The sequence below is a fragment of the Hemicordylus capensis genome, chromosome 9 (genome assembly GCF_027244095.1).
Source record: "Hemicordylus capensis ecotype Gifberg chromosome 9, rHemCap1.1.pri, whole genome shotgun sequence".
Classification (NCBI taxonomy): Eukaryota; Metazoa; Chordata; class Lepidosauria; order Squamata; family Cordylidae; genus Hemicordylus; species Hemicordylus capensis.
In genome coordinates, this window is record NC_069665.1 from 16,723,927 (window position 1) to 16,744,827 (window position 20,901).

Below are 20,901 nucleotides of genomic sequence, written 5' to 3' on the forward strand. Positions count from 1 at the left end.
GGATTCCAACTGCAATTTTAGATCTGCACCACAAAACATCGCCGTTTACACCTCTTTTTGCAGTGTAAAGCTCGCTATCTGGAAACCACTCAGCAACACAGCCACTGGAGGGCTGCTGTGCTGGGAATGGATAGGGCCAGTTGCTCTCCCCCTGCTAAATGGAGAGAGTCACCCCTTTTTAAAAAGTGCCTCTTTGCTCAGCAGGGGACAATATTCATGCCAGCCAAGAAAGTCCAGGCTGCTTGAAGATGTCCAGCAGGTGAGCAGCTCAGCGGGCGGGTGGCAGGAGCACCGCCTGACATTGCTCCCAGGAAGGAGCATGAAACCCGAGGGGGGTGGCGGGGGCGGGACCCGGGCCGGGGGAAACTGAGAACGGAGACAAATGCGAGGGAGAAAATAGCAGCAAGGCCCAAAAATCCAGTGGCTGAGGCACTGGCCCAGACAGGCTCCAAGAAGCCTGGCAGGGAGCCATCCCCATCACCGGCAGGAATTCTATGCTAGCTATAAAACATCCCTCAGCTGTGTGTGTCTTCCAGCCACAGAACTCTCTGGAGGCCAGGAGAGCGGATGCCAGCAGGGCTTTACTTTCCCTGAAGGGCCCGGATGCTGCTGGAGGGAGGAGGCTCTGGGTTGCTGGTGTGCCCTCACATGGGAGCAGTTCGGAATTAAAAAGACACACAGTTCAGCCTTACTCAGGGGTCCCACACTTCTGACCCACAGCCTTGTTTTTCTACCTGACGGGTGGATAGATCACTTGAGAGGAGACCAAGTGCCTCCTGGGTGCTTTCCAGGTTTCCCACAGGGAAACAACAGTGTCACTATGTGTCCTCCAAGTGTGCGTCCATGCTACCTGGTTCTTGACATCGCAGTCCCTGCACTGTCAGCAAGGGGCCGTTCACATTTCCAATGCTGCCTTTCAGGTTTTATTGCTTAGTTACAGTCCTATAACGTTGCATGTGTGTGGCGCAAAAACCCGGGGAAAGCTGCATTTCCCCGTTGTAGGAGTTTTATGCAAGCTAGAAAAGACTGCTCCACCCTGCTGGTGGCTTTGCACAACAAACCGTTTCAACCCTTTATTTATGTGTTGAATGCAATCTGGCAAGCTGAAGCATTTTGCTGCTGTCGTAGCGGGTAATCTGGAAAGCGCCCTGGTTCTCCCAGGGAAGGTGTTAGGACTTTGGCACCGACATACTCTCCAACATTTCACCAGTGAAAATAGGGACATGCATATTCAAAGGCTGTAAGGGGCGTGGCCAAGCCACCCAGGAGGCGTGACTACAATATGGAAGGGGTGTGACCAAGCCACCTAGGTGGATTACAAGCGTGCGGCAAATGGAATAAAATGCATGCAGGGGCTATGTTGGCGGTGGCTGCTCAGGCCCATCCAAAAATTTGAATGCAGGCCACAGCCAAAGTCACTATTTCACTAGATTCTTCCCATGGAGTGTGGGAGGTGGAGTACATCAATGCAGGAGTGAGGCCTCCAAGTGTGCTCTCACACGAGAATGGCGTCAGCACCTGCACTTTCTGTAATGCCCAAAGACTACACTCAGGAATGGGTTCCAAAATCCCCCTGGGTGCCATTTTGGGCCCAAGTCAAAAGCTGTTTCCCCAAAACCAGGACAATGTGGCTTTCCTTGAAAAGTGAAGGCAGTGTGCGTGTATATTCCTAAGCGGTATCAAACATAAAAGGGAGCAGCAGCTTTGCTGATTGAGGAGCAACGTGATTCGTTGTAGTAGTACTTTATTTAGACACAGCTTTTTGTATACAATTCAAAGCGCGGAAATGCTACACCACAGGGTGGGAGCCCTTCTTGCAAGTGCGGAGTGAGCTTTATCACTGGTGGAACGAGGGCTGTGGGGTCACAAGAAGCCTGGGAAAGGTGGGCAGAGCCGCCATTTTGTTCTCTTGGCAGAAGCTCTGTGGCTTTCTCTTTGGCCAGCAGAGGTTTGACAAGGTATGCATTTTCCCCCATGAAAAGCAATGCCCCATTATTAGCGCTAGCGAACAGAGCAAGGGGGGAAATCTTTGGAAGCAGAAGAAGGCCAGGAAAGAGTGTGGGAGGGAAAGAGGGGAGGTGTACAGGCCCTTGATAGCTGGGTGTCTCAGTCGCAAGTTTGGGTGTGTATAAGAGGGAGAAGCCAAGGCAGGGGGCGCCACACCAACTGCCTGGAGGGCAGGCACCCCTTCCAGCTATTAGCGCTGAGGCAGTGGGAGCAGACCAGGGGAAACCAGCCCCCACGAGAGAAGCATATCATGGGGGTAGCCTCCCACTCCAAACCGGGACCAAGCGGCAGCCGCTCCTATTTCTTCACTTTGGCATCATACGTGCCCGCGTTCTTGTAGGCCGCCACGTAGCCGCTGCTGTCCACAATGGTCTCGCGCCCGCTCTTGCCTTTGCCCTTGCCGCTCTCATCAAAGCGTTCCTTGTGGGAGCCGGTGTACTTGGATGTGTCGGTCAGTCTCTCCACGGCGCCCACCGCTTTGGCTTTCTGCCAAGCATAAAACCAAGGGAGGGCTCAGAAGGACCATTCTTTTGGCAACACCTCTCACCCGAGGATCCTCAAACTTGGGCTCTCGGGTGCTGTTGGACTGCAGCTCTCTTCATCAGTGGCCAAAGGCCATTGTGCCTGGGGATGATGGGAGGAGTAGTTCGCCTGAGGACCCAAGAAATAAGAACCCCAGCCTTACCCTTTGAACACCAGCCCTTTAAGAAGGCAGGGATTCTCAAACATGGCAAGGATGATGGGAGTTGTAGACCACCCCCATGGCCAGTGAGTGGTGAAGGGAGTTGTAGTCCAGAAGCATCTGAGGACCCAATAATAAGAACTAGAGGGGGCAGACTGTGCCCCAAATCACGATGGGCATCCACCCCCTGAGAAGGTACCGCTGGCCAACCTTTGTGGGCCAGGTTCAAGGATGAAGCGGCCCCCTTCGCTCCTCAGCAGGTACTCACAGTGACCCCCACGTTGGCTGGTTCTTTGCCTGCCACCAGCTGGCACAGGGATTGGTAGGCTTCCTCCTTGCCCTTGTCCTTAAACCTCTTTGGGGCCAGCTCCTCCAAGGCCTTCTGGAACTCCTCATAGTTGATGACTCTGGCGGTCTTCCCTCTGGAATGGAATGCGCACAAAGGTTTCAGAGCCAGCTCGTGGGGAGATGGTCCCCGATGAGTGAGTGGGTGGCGTCTACCTTCACCCCTCGACCCCATAAACACTTTGGGGCTAAAAGGGGGGAATAAAGGCGAGGAAACAAAACTGCACACAAAACATGTCTGACCAGAGTAAACAAATGAACAGACTTAACTGGCAAAAGGCAGGGCAGAAGTACGCCTCAGGCCAGCAGACATGGTTGCCAAACAGGTGTGCCCATGTATTTGTTTTTACATTTATATCCCACTCTTCCTCCGAGGAGCCCAGAGCAGTGCATGTGGTTATCGCTTCACAACAACCCTGTGAGGTAGGTTAGGCTGAGAAATAAGTGACTGGCTCAGGGCCATGCAGTGAGTTTCATGGCTGAACACCTTACTTATTTATTAAGTTTCATGGCTGAACACCTTGCTTATTTATTATTTCTCTGTGTAAACCGCCCTGAGCCTTTTTTTGGAATGACGGTATAGAAATCGAATGAATGAACGGGAATTTGAACTCGGGTCTCCCTGTTTCTAGTCCTACACCACACTGACTCTGAATACTGCTGCCCCAGAAGTGTGACAAACAAGGCATGTTCCTAAGTATGGTGCATTATGCCTTTCACCAACCATTAGGTAAATGAAAACAAGCCGTCCCACATATGAGTGGTGAAGACAGTGTTGCATAGTGGTTAGAGTGCTGGCCTAGTACCAGGGAGATCTGAGTTTAAATCCCCATTCAGCCATTGGTGGGGGGGACTCACTGGGTGACTCTGGGCCAGTCATTTATCTCTCAGACTAACCTACCTCACGGAGTTGTTGCGAGGACAAACATATCCATGTACACTGCTCTGAGCTCCTTGGAGGAAGAGTGGGACGTGTATGTGAATAAATAAACGACATCATTCACACAATCAAAAACTATGTTCTACCCAGGTTGGGGAGCTGTATATGCTCCCAATTTTTGGTTGTGTGGAAGCAAGGCAGGAGGAAAACCTGGGTAGAAGTGATTGTGTGGAAGCAAGGCAGAAGGAAAATCGGGGGGTGGGGGGGCAAGGCGCAGCCCCTGACTGGGCACGGCCCGGGTTCTTTGAACCCGTTGGCCCAACGGTGGCTCTGCCCGTGTGCTGCAACCAAAGTGCTTTCCTTTCCATGTGAATTATGCTACTGGCAATCACTGGCCATGTTTTCTGCAAGAGCCAAAGACCTGACCTCTCAAACGGCAGCTGGTGTTGAGGAGTTAAAGAGTACAAACACAAACATCCCTGCCAGTATTGTTGAATCAAACTGGGATAGCACCATTGAACAATGCACGCTCCGTTCTCAGCAGAAGCACAGATGTGGATCCACAACGGTGCCAAGTTAAAACTGGGGCGGTGCCAAGGAAGCTGTTTTTGAAGCCATTTGGTGCAGAAGCCTAAGCTGCATTTCTGTAAGATGGATTTCCCCCTGCGCTCTAAACTGCTGGCTGGTTGGGGAAGATGCATTTTCCAGGGAGGAGAGCTGGCCTTGTGGGAGCAAGCATGAAATGTCCCCTTTGCTGGCAGGGTCTTCCCGGATTTGCATTTGGATGGGTGACAACAAGAGAGCACTGTCTGCTTCAAGCTATCTCCCTAGGGCGGGGATTCTCAAACCTGGGTCCCCGGAAGTTGTGACCTTCCATAATCCCCAGACATAACGACCAAAGGCTGCAAAGTGAGATGTAGTCCAGAAACATCTGGGGATCCAGATCTGAGAACCGCTACCCTAGGGGACGGGGCTGTAGCTCAGTGGTAGAGCATGTGCTGACATGCAGAAGGTCCCAGGTTCCATCGCTCACAGCATCTTCTCCAGTAGGGCTGGGAAAGACCCACCTGTGCTCTACACATCTGTAGTGGATGCTGCTAGAATCAGGGCTGCATAAAACTGGCCTTTCTGCAGGGTGTCGCACTACAACTCCCATCATCACTATTGGCCACTGTGGCTGGGATGATGGGAGTTGTAGTCCAACCACCACTGGAGGACCGAAGCGGTACAGCCCTGAGCTGGAGGGACCAGCGCGCTGAGCAGCTCCGCGGTGGCTTCCTACGTCTGGGTGACACTTACTTCACCTTGGTGAAGACAATGTCCACATCTGTGCTGGTGACCCCTTTGCCATCAATGACTTTGCAGTCTTTGCACAGCTTGGCCCAGTTCTTCCCATTCATTTCTTGCCCCGTGGCTTTGGTGTCGCCATAGATTGCAAACTTCCGGAAGCTCTCCTCCAGTGAGGCCACGTCCGTGCCTTCCGCCATGATGCTCTGTGGACAGAAGCAGAGCTGAAACAGGGGCCGCTCCTCAGAGATGCCCCACACGGGCGAGTGCAGGGCCAGCTTCAAGAGCCCATTTATACGCTAATGGCTAGCCCCTCAGCAGGGCACTCTATATTGGAGAGACAGCTCCAACAGCATCGACTCCTTACACCCGGGGTTCCCAACTAGGGCTTCTCCAGATGTCACTGAACTACATCTCCCAGCATTGCCAGCTACAGTTCATTGTTGTAGTGCAGCTGGGAGTTGTAGTTCAGCAACTGGGATGCTGGGAGTTGTAGTTCAGATTGGGAACCACGGCCTTACACCTTCTATCCTATTGGCCACTAGGAGCATTGGGGATAGAGATAGTCCGCAAGGGTCTTCCTCATTGTTTTCCCACTCCTGTTGTCCCTCTCTCTCTGCTCTGGCTTCAGATTGGCAGACTGATTGATACTCAGTCTCAGGTCTCCCCCTCCTCTCGTACCTGCTCGTTGCATTTTGCCCTCCTCCTTCCTTGTTCTGCTCTCGCACAATGAAGACATAAAGCTCAAGGACACAGGCTTTCTATCCAAGTATGTAACTTAATAAACCTTTGTAAGTATTTGGACCTTAAACATCTGTCCCAAGATACTCTATAATTTTTTTAAAAAAATTATTCTTAACAAAATTAAGATACCAATGGCAAGATAAAAGGGAGAAACATTTGAAAAACATCTACAGAGAAGACATATACAGGTAAGATCATAGCGGATGGCCAAAATAAGTAAGTAGAATTATTTAAAACACACACACACACACACTTTTGGTTATAGGATGGGAGTGAAACCATATACACTGTCGAGCTTGACACAAGCAACAGAATTTGGAAACAGGTTAAAAAAATTATTAATACCATTTATAGACCTATCAAGCATAGATTCAATTCAGTGACCAAGAGCCATGGAACAGGTCTTTCCCAGCTTCTACATATTGTATTATAATATATTATATTATATTATTGTTTACACAGTCAGACAGGTGTTATTGACTGGTTTGTTTTATCCAGACATCGAGTCCTTCCCAAGGACCTGGGATGGCTGAATTTTATTGTCAGTTGTTATAGATATCGTTGCAGAATATAGGCTGTTCCAGTAAAACTGCTTTTTGTAACTGGCTGATGGTGATTTCTGTGGCCCCTAGGGTGTTGAGATGCTCTTCAAGATCTTTTGGAATTGCACCTAGGGCACCAATTACGATGATGATGATGATGATGATGATGATGATGATGATGATGATGATGATTTTACTAGTAATTGTTCCAACTAAGGGTGAACCATTTAGTGTGATGGTACGAGGTGTCTAGTTTCAACCTCCAGGAAACCTTGTCCATCAACCTGATGGACCAAACTCAATGAAGCCAAGTTTTAATTGAAATATGCCCCTTGCTTTCCAGTTTGCTCCTGTTACGAATTTGACAGAGATTGTTACAAGGCTAAAAAGTTCTTTCCGTGAAGAGGAAAGTTGAGTTCGTGGAGGTAAGTCAGGAAGATAATACAAGGGGTTTAAGTCATAGTGAGCAAGGGAAGAGAGCTGGTCTTGTGGCAGCAAGCATGAATTGTCCCCTTTGCTAAGCAGGGTCTGCCCTGGCTTGCATTTGGATGGGAGACTACATGTGAGTGCTGTAAGACATACCCCTTAGGGGATGGGGCTACTCTGGGGAAAGCATCTAGGTTCCAAGTTCCCTCTCTGGCATCTCCAAGAGAGGGCTGAGAGAGATTCCTGCCTGCAACCTTGGACGCTGCCAGTCTGTGCAGACAATACTGAGTTAGATGGACCAAGATGGTCTGACTCTGTATAAGGCAGCTTCCTATACTCCCACCTCATATTTTTTTTAGTGTGGTTATGTACCCTGGTCCAGGATTTGAATACAAATGGGCAAGTCCACCACTGGTGATAGCCCAAGATACTCTTAATGGGCTTGGTTCTCCTCACATACACTTGCTCTGCTGTAATTGGGGCCCCTGACATCCCCTCCCTACAAAACTCTGCAATCAGAGTCAATCTGGTGGCTCCTCTGCACAGAAGCTGTAATGTGTGATAACACTTGGTGTGGGGCAGGAGAAGGCAACCTTTGGTGCTCCAGCTGTTGTAGAACTACAACCCTTGTCATCCCCAGCCACAATGTATTGACCATTGTGGCTGGAGATGATGGGAACTGTAGTCTAGCAACATCTGGGAGCCCAAAGTGGAGAACATCTGGAGCTCCATACTAGAACCAGGGGTCACCCCATGAAACAGATTGCCAGGAAATTTAGGACCAACAAAGGGAGGTATTTTATCACACACCACATAATTAACCTATGGGATTCTCTGCCACGGGATGTGGTGGTGGCTACCAGCTTGGACTGATTTAAGTGGAGCTTAGACAAATTCATGGAGGACAGGTCTATTGATGGCTACTAGTCTGATTACACAAGAACATTAAAAAAAAACCCTGCTGGATCAGGCCCAAGGCCCATCTAGTCCAGCATTCTGTTTCACACAGTGGCCCACCAGATGCCACTGGGCACACCCTCTCTCCTGCTGTTACTGCCCTGCAGCTGGTATTCAGAGACATCTTGCCTCTGAGGCTGGAGGTGGCCTGTAGCCCTCTGACTAGTAGCTATTGTCCATGAGGGTATCCAAACCCCTCTTAAAGCCACCCAGGTTGCTGGCTGTCACCGCATCTTGTGGCAGAGAATTCCACAGGTTGATTATGTGTTGTGTGAAAAAGTGCTTCCGTTTGTTGGTCCTAAATTTCCTGGCAATCAATTTCATGATTACTTCAGGCCACCTTCAGCAGCAAGATGACTCTCAATACCAGTTGCAGGGGAGTCACAGCAGGAGAGAGGGCATGTCCCTTTCAACTCCTGCCTGTAGGCTTCCCGCGGCATCTGGTGGGCCACTGTGTGAAACAGGATGCTGGACTAGACAGGCCTTGGACCTGATCCAGCAGGGCTGTCCAAGGCTGAGAACCTTCCACAGAATCTGCACAATGGATGGCCCATGAGGAACACGGGTGCTGGATTCTCCCAAAGCCCCTGGTGGTCCACTCAGCGTCCTATCAGGATTAACCCAGACCACACTTCTCACAGAGACTGACTCGCCTCCGGGGAGATGCCAGCCTCACTTGGAGGGATCCTGTCTGCGGCATCTGCTCCTCGCAGGATTAACACTACTTCTCATCCCAGGCTGCTCTTGGGAGCGGCTGTCCATTTTTCATGGGCATGTGCCCTCAGCTACCCCCGTGCTCTGGATCTTGGCCACGACCCACCCATGCCCAGGGCAGGCTATTCGGGAGGGAGCCAGGCTGTGGGTCTGCTGCCAGGGCCAAGACCTTAGTTACAGCCTGACATTAAACAAAAACAGGCGTGTGGGCTTGGCTGCCGGGGCGGCTACAGTTTGTGTTGCCTGGCGACGGTTGCCATGGGTGGGTCGTGCTGCTTGGAAGCTGTTGCCGTGGGGAGGGCGGTGTGGATTAGCGGGTGTGCTCGGCTCCACATAAGCATGCACGGTGTGTGAACTTTCTGCTCTGTCACAACGCCGCCGATGTATCAAGGTGACTCCCCGGAACAGAACCACCAGAGCCTAGACTCAAGTGTTCAGTCAGCTGTGACGGTCGCCGGGTGACTTCGGGCCAGCCTACTTTACAGGGTTGTTGTGAGGATTAAAATGGTGCAACACTCTGGGCCGCTTGGAGGAAGGCTGAGACATAAGTAAACAAAATAACCACAGCTCCACAACAGCTCTCCTCCCTCCTCCATTTATTTTCCCCAGATTGTGTGCATGTCCACAAACCTTAGCATGCGTAATAGACAAACTTTATCACGTTTGTTTACCGCCATACCAAATAAATGCTTGTGATAGCAAACCAAATCAAACGCATCTCTGGCTGTATGCAAATTATGTATGGTTACCAAAATAAAAATATTTAACTGAACCTACTTCCCGACCCAGTGCAAAATAACAGTCTTGCTTTTCTGCAAGGAAACACCACCACCACCACGACTACTACTATTTATATACTGCTTTTCAGCAACAGTTTGCAAAGCCTTTTACATAGTAAAGGTTGTTTACATAGAAAAATAAATAATAAATAAGATGATTCCCTGTCCCAAAAGGCTCATAATCTAAAGAGAAACACAAGGAGAGATGGAGAGATCCACTGGAGGGATGCTGTGCTGGGGCTGGATAGGGCCAGTTGCTCCCCCCCCCGCTGAGCGCCCTTAGCCCCCTTTCCAGGGATAGTGGGAATAGCCTACCTGTGTGTTTGCATTCCCCCATCATCACCATCACCATCACCATCACCATCACCATCACCATCACTGGTTCTCAGCTGGAGTGCAGATGGGTAGAGCATCAATGGCAGCTAAAAAAAAAACACTACTGCAAGGAATACAAGGGGAGCCCATCTGATGTGGTCCCAGTTCTTGAAAAGTAGTGAATGCAAACTAGAGTGGCTACAGTTCCCTGCCTCCCCCAACTCCCACCCGGGGACGGTTCCTGTGCCTTTTAGAGCCAAGGGAAGGGACTGATCAAAATTTGACATGAGCAGCTTTTTGCTGGGTTTCATGATTGGGTCTCTTTCTGCCCATCTCGCAACACTCCAAGAAAAAAAGGTGGCAGCACTAATGTGGACACACATTCCTAACCATCTTTAAAGAGAGTTGGTGCCCTGTCATGGATAAGAGCCTGAATTACAATCAGGACTTCTGCAGTTCATGTCTTGCCTCTGCCATGGCTTTACTAGGTAGTCTTAGGGAAACTGCTTCCTCTCAGTCCCACCTTCTCAGATGCAATATAGGGATAATAAAACTTGCCTTACAGCAGGGGTCCCCAGCCTTCAGCTCCCAGATGATGTTGGACTACAACTCCCATCATCCCCAGACACAGTGGCCTTTGTGGCTGGGGATGATGGGAGTTGTAGATCAGCAACATCTGGGGACCAAGATGTCCCCAGATTAAGATAATTCATCTGACGTGCTCAACCCAGGGAAGCACTATAAAAATGCCGATTATTATTTCAACTATGCTAGTTAGTAATATGTAATAAATAAATAAAATAGTTGTGTCTCGGATTTCACTTCAGACCAGAAAATACAGTAGATCCAATGCCAAGGATCCAATGGTCACTCAGTCCAGACAAACATATTTTAAAGTCGGGGTGGGGGTGGAACCTTGTTCAGATTGGAGATCGTTGTCCAGCTTGATGACATTGTGGAGCCCAGATTCCCTTAACTAGACACTACTGATATGTGGGAGTGATGGTGCTCTCCTCTCTGACCCCGATACATCAGGATTCACGCTTGGTGCCCTAAATGTTTTTAAATGTTTAATTGCCATTTTTAAATAGCTTGCTTTAGTGTGTGTGTGTGTGTGTGTGTGTGTGTTTTGTGCACCACCTAGAGCCTTTGGAGTCAGGCAGTATATACATTAAATAAATAATAATAAGTGTCCGTCTTCAGTCACATGAGATGAAAGAGCTGGATTCCGCAGCTCAAAAGGATTGAGGCAGAAATGCCAGAGCAACCCTTCAAAAGCCAGAGACAATGGGCTTGTGTGTACACGTTGGACACAGCATGACACACATTTTAAGCATGATGAAGCATGATGAAAATGGATTGTGGCCATTGTGATCTTGCAGCTTTTTAGTCAATACATTCAGTCACTTCTGTCTATCTCCATATAATGCTAGAGATACGCTGTAATTACCTCTTCCCCATAGGTTCTCACTTCCCTGCAGGGCAAAATGTCTGAAACACACATTTTGCAAAGCCACCCAGAGTGCTCCAACTGAACCTGATCCACCCACAGGAACCTGCCTAATAATTAATTTGGATCCTAAATCAGTAACGGAAAGATGGAGTGGCCTATTGCCTATATGGCATCACTCAAATTAAGGGACAAAATACTTCCTGACATGCAGCACAAGTACTGTTTTCTAGCTCTTAAGAACACAGGAAGCTGCCTTATACTGAGTCAGGCCATTGGGCCATCTAGCTCAGTATTGTCTTCACAGACTGGCAGCGGCTTCTCCAAGGTTGCAGGCAGGAATCTCTCCCAGCCCTATCTGGAAATGCCAGGGAGGGAACCTGGGCATTCTTCCAATGAACTATGCCCCATCCCCTAAGGCGAATATCTCTCAGCACCTTTCATAAAACATCCCAAGGCGGTTTACAAAAGTTAAAATATAAGAAGACTCCATTAAAAATCACATTTAAAACCGTAAAATCAGTTAAACAGTTAAAAAAAAAAGCCACAAAAACACCAAAAAACCAACCATTAAAAAGACAAACAGAAACAGGAAAGCTGAGACACCCTGGCTGCTCCTAAGGGGTAAAAGTCTGGACAAATAAAAAGATCTTTATTTGGTGGTTTTTTTTTAAAGCAGCCACAGATGTCAGAGAGTGTACATTCACTGGGAATGCATTCCAGAGCCTGGGGGCAACAACAGAGAAGGCCCTGTCCCGCATGCACAATTTAGATTGAAAATAAAACTGCTAATATCATAATGCCCTTATACAAAACTATGCTGTGGCCACATTCAGAGTATTGCATACAAGTCTGGTCACCATACCTCGAAAAGGGCATTATAGAACTGGAGAAGGTGCAGAAGAGGTCAGTCGAGATTATCAGGGGCCTAAAGCACCTTCCATACAAGGTAAGACTACAACACCTGGGGCTTTTTAGTTTAGAAAAAAGACAACTGAGGGGTGACATGATAGATGCTATAAAATTATGCATGATGTGGAAAGAGTGGAGAGAGATTAATTTTTATCCCTCTCACAGAACAACAGAAACAGTGGTCATCCCATGAATGGGATTGACTGACTGCCAAGCTTTGGCCTGTGGGCTTTCCAGAGGCATCTGGTGGGCCATCATGTGAAACAGGATGCTGGACTAGATAGGCCTTGGGCCTGATCCAGCAGGGTTTTTCTTATGATGCCCTCCCCTTCCCCAGGAAGCCCTCTTTGCCACCCAAAAATATGTCCCTGAGGGCTGTGCAACCATCAGCGACATATTTTCAGGGGGCACAGAGGGCTTCCTGGGGAAGGGGGCATGTCAAAAATTGCTGCTTCCTTGCTGTACCTGTCAAGATTGTTGGGAAGTTCTGTTAGGCTCAGGGGCACTTTTAGGCATGGACCTAGAGGGCCCCGTGATGTATTTCCCTTTTATATTTCCAGAATGGCTTGTCCTAGAGTCCTGGAATTTGGCACAAATGTAGGACATGTTATCAGGACTGTATGTATTGATTTTGAAGCAGATTGGTCAATGTGTTGGTTTGTAATGATTTTTTTTTAGTTTATAAAAACTTCAATAAGGTCGTATGAATGGCTTGTTTCATGACAGAAATTTACATAAACTTCTGGAACTGAATCCTCCCTTGGACCATCATTCCAGCTTCATGTGGAGGAATCTGCCCATTGCCTTCATAAAAAAGGGTAAACATCACCCCCCCCTTTCACCCCACTTCTATATTTCCAGAATGACTTGGTCTAGAGTTCTGAAATTGGGCACAGAAGTAGGACAGGTTATCAGGATTCTGTGCATTAATTTTGAAGTATATTGGCCAATCCATTGATCTTTAATTATTTTTTGAATTAAAAAAAAAACCCACTTTTTTAAAAGTCCTATAAGTGTCTTGTTTCATGGCAGAAAATTGCTAAAACTTCTGGAACTAAAGCCAACACCACCCCACCACCACCAGACCATGATTTCATTCCCGTGTGAAGGATTCTGCCCTTTCCCTTTAATAAAAAGTGAAACATGCCCCCACTTTTTGCCCAACCCCTTACATTTCTAGAATGGCTGGGCTTCGAGTTCTGAAACTGGGCACACATGTAGTCCAAGATGGCAAGACTCTATATTTTTATTTCAAGGAAACTGGTCAATCCAGTAAAGCTGTCAAAGAGTTCTCTCTATCCATTGAGTTACTTCCATTTCACACCTAGTAAAGGTGGAACTGTTTCATCTGAATAAATAAGCAACTTTTTAAAAGGGTGCTATGCTCAAGTTGGTTTGTGATCCGAAAGGTCTGAATGAGAACTGTGAAGCAAGAGGCATGTGTTGTGGTTTTGATTTTCCCCCTTACGAATGCACTATATGTCCAAGTTGGTTTTGTGTTTGAACTGTGGAGCAAGGGACGTGTGTTGTGTCCCTGTTAGTTTGTGACTGGCCAAGAGGCATGTGACTCCATTAGGGCTTGCATAGTTGGGGGGGGGGACGCAAATGCACTCAGGCCCAGATTTGTCGGTTTGTGCTGAAATTATTACTTTCAGTGACTGCTGTTGGTGTCTATCTGATGGTTCTGTTTAGACTGTGAGCCCTTTGGGGACAGGGAGACATCTTTCTTATTTATTTATTTATTTATTTCTCTATGTAAACCGCTTTGGAAACTTTTGTTGAAAAGCAGTATATAAATATTTGTCGTTAGTATTTTGTTGGGGGAGAGGCGTAAACACAATAGGTTCAGGGGTCCAAAAACCCCTAGTGGCATCCCTGGTTAGGCTGCTCTATCTGCTCCAATGCATCCTCGCACCCTACGTTATCCATTGCACAGTCTGTCCCATTTCCCTCTATGCAAGGTCAGGGAATGCATGGATGGGGGAGGAGATATGAGAAGACCCCTAGGGATTAGGAACACAGGAAGCTGCCTGCTACCAAGTCAGACCATTTGTCCATCCATCCAGCCCAGTATGGTCTACCCAGACTGGCAGCGGCTTCTCCAAAGTTGCAGGTAGGAATCTCTCTCAGCCCTATCTTGGAGATGCTCCCAGGGAGGGAACTTGGAACCTTCTGCTCTTCCCAGAGCGGATCCATCCCCTGAGGGGAATATCTCACAGTGCTCACATATGTATGTATGTATGTATGTATTACATTTTATATCCCGCTGTTCCTCCAAGGAGCACTACATACTTAAGTTTCTCCTCACAACAACCCTGTGAGGTAGGTTAGGCTGAGAGAGAAGTGACTGGCCGAGAGTCACCCAGCAAGTCTCATGGCTGAATGGGGATTTGAACTCGGGTCTCCCCGGTCCTACTCCAGCACTCTAGCCAATCCAAGGTGGACCCCCTGCTCAACAAAGGGGGCAATTCAAGCTTGCTGCCACAAGACCAGCTCTCCTCCCTAGTTTTCTTCCAAAGCCAAACTAGACAACACAAGGCTGACGTCAGCTCACCCCGTTTGGGTGTGACATCATATTCAAGTTACAGGCAAGGGCAATCCCAAGAAGCAATTTAAGGCATTTAGTGCAAAAACACTCTACCAGTCCTTTGTGCATCTTCCGCTCCAACAATCAGAGCGGAAAACCTGTTATTCCACCGTTACAATCACTCTCTTCTTGTGGTTCTCTCCTGCACTATCAACGAGTGATCTTTGTGTGCCTCTTCTAAGGTGTTACTAGGGTGGGGTCCTCATGTCTGAATGCAGAGCAAAGGGTGCAAAGCAGATTCTGGCAAAGGCTGCAGAGTGCGACTCTGGGGTCCTCCCCCTGCACCCCCTCCCCATGTTATTATCAGTAGAAGAAGTGCACTGGGGCTTTCGGCATTGGGTGGGGGGGCGCCCCGGGCAGCGCAACCGCTTCCCCGCAATCCTGGAAGTCAAATGCGCATCATCAAAGCAGAGTGGATGGAGACCCAATCTCTCCATCTATCGCCTCATCTGCGAGTACATCTGAAGGGCGCACACGCGTATATAACCTGTATAGGCTGCCCTGCGGGGCGTTCTCAGACTCAAGCCAAGGAAGGAATCGATGCAGCGCGGATGGCTTCCCCTACCTTTCCAGTGGCGCCTGCCCGCCGCGAGTGCCACGCTGAGATTCCGTGTAAACGCGATCCTTAACCCAGAGCAGCGTGGAGGCGGCAGCGGGTTAAAGTCCCCCCCCGAATCCGCTAATCCAGAACAAGAAGGGCGTGATGCGGCGGGCGCGCAGCAGAAGAGAGCTGCTGCTGCTCCTCCTCCTCCTCCCGGCGCGGCAACCCCAAATCATGCCATGCACAGGAGTCCCGGCAGGTCTCCTCGGAAGCAACTCCTTCTGGGTCCCCATCAAGAAAGTGCACACATCGGGGGGGTGGGCAGCTCGCATAACGCGCAGCGGGGCCAAAGGGGAGCGTCGTCGGGTGGTCAGCACGCCTAGTGGGCGCTGCAGCGGGTCCCCCCCCCCCCCCGTGCGCCTGGAGGAGGAGCGGCCGGCAGGCTGCTGCGCCTTCCCAGAGCCTCCGCCTTGTCCCCTCCAGGGACGGCCTAGCCCCCACACCCGCGCCCCCCACTACGGGCTGCTTCGCTTACCTAACCCTGGGCTCCCTGTCCACGCCGCGCCTGGCAAAGCTCGCTCGCTCTGGAGCCGCTGCCGGGGCGAGGCTGCGCTGTTGATCCGCGTCTCCATAGAGACCTCCGTGACACAGCGGGGGGCGGAGGGGGGGTGTAGTCCGAGCCAAGACGCCTCCCCTCCCCTCCCCTCCCCTCCCTGCAGCGGGCGCAGGCGCGATCACACACACCCCCCCCCCCCGCGCGCGCGCGCGCGCCGCCGCCCAAAAGCCTGGGCTCCCCGCCAAATGGGCCATTATCGCAAGGGATGAGGATGAGGAGGAGAGAGAGCTGCAACCCGCCTCCATCCGGACCATTAGCAATGGCAGAGGAAAGATGGATGGCCTTGCAGAGAGGCGGGGGCGGAGATCAGATGATGGGTACCTCTTTGGCTGGCAGCAGGAGCTGCTGCTGCGACAGCTGCCCTCTGCAGCCTCCTCTGCAAACTCTCCCAGGCCCAGCTGAGCCCGCGTTTGGTCTGAGCCCCAGGACCAGGCAGCAAGCAGGAATTGCATGCTGCTGAGTGATGATGCCCAACTACAGCCACCTTCCACACATCTGAAATGACAGCAAAGGACTTTCCAGCAGTGGGGACGAGGTTTCCAAGGGGACTTCAGCTCTGACTCTTTGGGGTGTGTGCTGGGACTTTATTAGACCCTGCTTCAGATGCTGCTCCTCAGTCCCCACCTGCTGTGTCCTAAAAGGGTCAGCTGGCAAATGCACAGTGCTGACTTTGCTTCGGGTCTATCCCTAAAGGCCTCCATCTTCTGCTGTATGAGCGCCAGGGGCAGTCAACCCAGCAGCAGATTATTGGCACAAGATGCCCCCTCCCCACCCATTGTCTCCATCTTCCAAACCTTGCAGACTTGGGGAAAAGCTCTCCTGCTCCTCACACTCCTTGCCAGGATGTAGTCACAAATTCAGAAGTGCAGGTGGTCTCCTTGACAGCCCCCATAACCATACCCCATGGCCACACCCTCACTCAGAAAGATGGAAATTCGATGCATTCCATGGCCCTTTGGAAGGAACCCGTGCATTTCAGTGGCCATGCCCTGCCCTTCCTTTTAGTATGTCATGACACTAGTCCACTGTAGGACTTTCATGCTGACATCCCAGGTTAGTTCCCTAGCAGCATCTTCAGGAAGAGCTGGGAAACAGAAACACTCCTGCCTGAAACCTTGGAGAGCCACTGCCAGTCAGTGTAGGTAGTACTGAGCTAGATAGGCCAAGGGACTGACTCCGTATACGGCAGCTTCCTATGTTCTTAAGACAGGAAGAATGGTAATCAACAGTTGGAATAGCAAGAGAAGCGCTTTATTTTCCATGTAGAAAGTCGAGGGCTTTAGCTCCTTGTGCTGAGACCCTGGGTGGGGGGGAGTGCCAGGGGACTCGGTCCCTGCCCATCCCTGCATCACTGCACTGCTGCTTTTAAAGTTCAAGAAGCACCAGGAAAGAGGAAACCTCTAGCCAGTTCCCCTCTTTTCTGCAATTCCACCCATGCACTCTGAAAGCTTGCAAGCACTGGTTTGGAAAGGGGGCATAGGGCAAGGCAACGTTTTGCCCCTTGCCTCAGGCACTGCTTGGGCTGGCCTGATGAAATCACTTTTGTCTTCTGAGGGCCTCGGCGTGGTGAGTGAGTGAGTGTGACTTGCTGGCACAGCAGATAGACAGATGGCAAGAAGACATGATGATGGGTCAATATTCCAAATAAGATGGGAAGTCTCCATCCACTGGGAGAATGGTCTTTCACTCCCACACAAATGTATTATTCATCCAGTAATAATCAACATTGCATTTATTGGCAACATAATCCAGGAAGCATAAAAGGAGGTAGCCCATTCTATTACAGGGAGAGGGAAGTTTCATAGAAGGGTCAAGATGCATTGATTAGCTGGGTTATTTTTACTTATTTAATTGGACATCTGGCTTCAATACAAAGCATTTGGTGACCTAAGCGTACAATTGTATCTGGGGCTGCTTACTTTTCACAAGTGCGAAAACTGTGATTGGGTGCAGAAGCCAGGATCCTCTTTTTTTTTTTTTAAGGAACCCATGTTCCTAGTCTCCCATTCATATGCAACTAGGGCGAACCCTGCTTAGCTAAGGGGACAAGTCATGCTTGCTACCACAAGACCAGCTCTCCTCCTTTTAACTAAGTTCAGCTAGGGATCCGTTAGATCACAACAGGAGAGCCACCAGCCTAGCTGAAGGTAGCACTGCAGAAAGGGTGAACAGATGCAGCAGGCCAAATTTAGAGTCCTCCACACTGCTTTCGTTACAGGAGGCTGAACCCTGGAGCAGACAACTGGCCAGGGTTGATGTTCTGAACCATGTGGCAGTTCCAACAGCTTCCCTCTCGCTTCTGTGTGGAGTGGGCAGCAGCACCCCAGTTTATTCAAGCCATCACCAGTGAAGTTTGCAAGGGTCTGTTCTTATGGGTTACACTTCTAGGGTTCCATTGTGTAGCTGTTTTATTGAGAGGTATGGCACTGTTAGGCAAAACACCCATGGCCCCTTGGTGACTCACTCTGGATAGGAATATGGCAATGACACATTGCGTGTCATTGGTCCGGTCTCTTGCTCCATCGGAACCCTGGAAAAGAGGTTGCGGCCATGGAGAGACCTCTAGACGTCTCCGTGATGCTGACTGATCTCCTTGCAGCAAAGGACAAAGTTCCTCTGCTTCGTTCCCACACTCCGGCTGGCCGTTCCTGCTCTGCAGATGGGGCTGGAACTCTCCGTTTCGTGACTGGCTTGCAATTAATTAATGAGATTCAGCCACAGCCTCAGCTATGACAGCTATGACAGCAAGAGAGCAGCCACTTTGCTGGACAACTCCCCATGGCTGCTCTCCATCATTTCAGCTGATTCCTGGGTCGGGGAGGATTGCTGGTCTTGTGGTCGCAAGCATGCATGGCCCCCTTTGCTAAACCAGGTTTCCATTTGGGTGGGAGGCCACATGTGAGAGTGCCGTAAGCCAGGCCTTCTCCAACTTGGGGGTCCCCAGGTATTGTTTTGACTTCAGCTTCCATAATCCCCAGCCGTTCTGGGGGGCAGAAGTCCAACGGCCTCTGGGGACAAAGTTGGAGATCGTTCAGGGGAAGAGCGTCTGCATATTTGCCTGCAGAAGGGTCCCAGGCTCACTCCCTGGCATGGGAGAGACTCCTGCCTAAAACTCTGGCACAGCTGACAGTGAGACCATACTGAGCTAAAAGGGCCAATGGTCCCTCTGTGCTTCCCTTTCTCCTCTTCTTCCCTCTGCTGATGAAGACATGCAACAGATACCTGGCCTGGGGGAGACGGAGGGGGAGGGAGACAGCCCCCAGCCAGGCCCAAAAGCAGTTGCTGGAGCACTGCAGGCCATGCATGATGTATGCCATCAGGAATCCAGAGGACCATGCATGAGCCCCAAAGCATTATGGGCCGGCGGGAATGTCTATTTGGCCTGCATCTAAGCCATCTCCACGGTGGCCGGGAACAGACCAGATCAAAGCACTGTTGCTGCCTGGTGGAGGGAGGCGGAGGGGCAGGGGCGGGCAGGAAGCTGGGGCGTATGGGGTGGGAGAGGTCAACGGACAGTACAACCCGTCACTGCCTTCCACATGCCGCATTGTTTCACTCAATGGAGAGGATGCCAAGAACTGAACAAACAGGCTGCACAGCACAACAGAGCACCGGAGAAATGTTTTCGGCTGTAGTGAAAGCAAAGGCGTCTCCACGGCAGCCAGCCCTGTGCAACTAGCAACTGGAGCGAGACGCAGCCAGCCCGCCCCAGCCCACCCGCAGCATCCTGTGGTCCCCGAGGGGTCACCCACTACAGCTCTCGCTAGGAGGGAAAGGGAGCATTGGCTCAGCAAAGGGCTCCCTCGGGAATCAACGCTCCAAGAGCAGGTTCCCAGCGTAGAAAGCTTGCTTTTGACCCTCGGGTGAACTGTCTGTGCAGATCCAACTCTGCATGGCTCTAGATTTTCTCACTGCTTGGTTATGATGGGGTGGGGGGGAGAAAGCCAGAGAGCTCAGGGCTGAGAAACCCAGCGTCCATGACCAGATTAAGTCGTGCCAGCAAACTGTATCTGTGTATTTCATGTAGGGTTGCCATGTCCCCTGGAATTTAGGGTAGCCCCTGGATTTTGGCTCCTCCACCCAGCTGCTAAATCCCACCCGGCTTTACATAGATTTCAAATGCACTGCCCGGATTTTTACTCTGGATCAGATCACATGGGAGGGCAGAGGACGAGGGGAAAGTATACAAACCTGTCAAATAAATAAATAAATAAAATGCAAGTTAGTTGCTACATGATATGCAAATTAGGCCACCGGGATTTGGGAAGCTTGAATATGGCAACCCTAGTTTCATGTTACTGGTTCCATCATCCTGGATTTCTCTGGAGCAAAAGAGAAGCATTCCTAAGACTAGGTCAGATGCAGTCATGCAGAGGGCAGCGTAGCCATGGGAGAGTTATGCAGAGAATAAAGCCCTGTTCCTTAGTGCTCTCTGGTTTCTGAGTTTCCGCTAACCACAGGAAGCAATGGTTTTCACATTTATAACCATGAGGACTAGCTTACTTGATTTTGAACACAGAAAAGTAGGAGTGATCAAAGTTTTGCAGTGGATAAAGTTCTGGTCTATACAATGTGGTGGTAGAGTTCAGTGGTAGCAGAATGGAATGTACCACTTCAGATGGGATTGTGTTAATATTCTCATGCATAAAAATCTCCCTGCAAGTGGAAAATTAGCACACTGAAGAACAGGGTGAATTACAACCCACCCACCTTTTTCTGCAGTAAGTCTGTACATAAGAGAGCATACAAAAATGGCACCCCCCACTGAGGCTTGAAGTGGTACAGTCCATTCTACCGTGGCACTCTACATGATGTATAGACCAAGCCCATCAGCGCCAATGTTTGCATGACAAATCTAAAAGAATGAGGAAAAGATATAACACAAGCAATCAATGGCAATATTCCCAGTCTGGCTAGCGGGCACACCAAGACCTTCAGATGTTGGGCCAGCCCATCAGACTGAAAGAGGCAGAAGCAGCTTCATTTTAACCTTCGCCATTGCAGCTCAGGGCTCCGTTTGAGGTTCAAGTTGTTATTCAGTCCCAACAGATCTTGTTCTCTGGATTTCCACTTGAAGGAACTACAGGCCAGAAGGCAGTCAAGGTGCTCTGAAGACC

General features: G+C 50.0%; 1 protein-coding gene across 3 annotated transcripts; it reads right to left on the reverse strand.

Moving 5' to 3' along the window:
- Positions 1-1,727: 1,727 nt before the first annotated feature.
- On the reverse strand, positions 1,728-15,868 carry TPPP3 (tubulin polymerization promoting protein family member 3). 3 transcript variants are annotated; one of them, XM_053271586.1, is made up of 4 exons: positions 15,704-15,862; positions 5,214-5,407; positions 2,958-3,111; positions 1,728-2,493 (listed from the first exon to the last, which is right to left on the reverse strand). In XM_053271586.1, exons 2-4 carry the CDS (start codon positions 5,399-5,401, stop codon positions 2,305-2,307), a joined length of 531 nt encoding a protein of 176 aa, XP_053127561.1. In that variant the 5' UTR covers positions 5,402-5,407; positions 15,704-15,862; the 3' UTR covers positions 1,728-2,304. The 3 variants fall into 3 exon arrangements, with proteins under 3 accessions (XP_053127561.1, XP_053127562.1, XP_053127563.1); XM_053271587.1 differs by lacking the exon at positions 15,704-15,862 and adding an exon at positions 15,193-15,499; XM_053271588.1 differs by lacking the exon at positions 1,728-2,493 and adding an exon at positions 2,511-2,658 and having other exon boundaries at positions 15,704-15,868.
- Between the last annotated feature and the right edge of the window lie 5,033 nt (positions 15,869-20,901).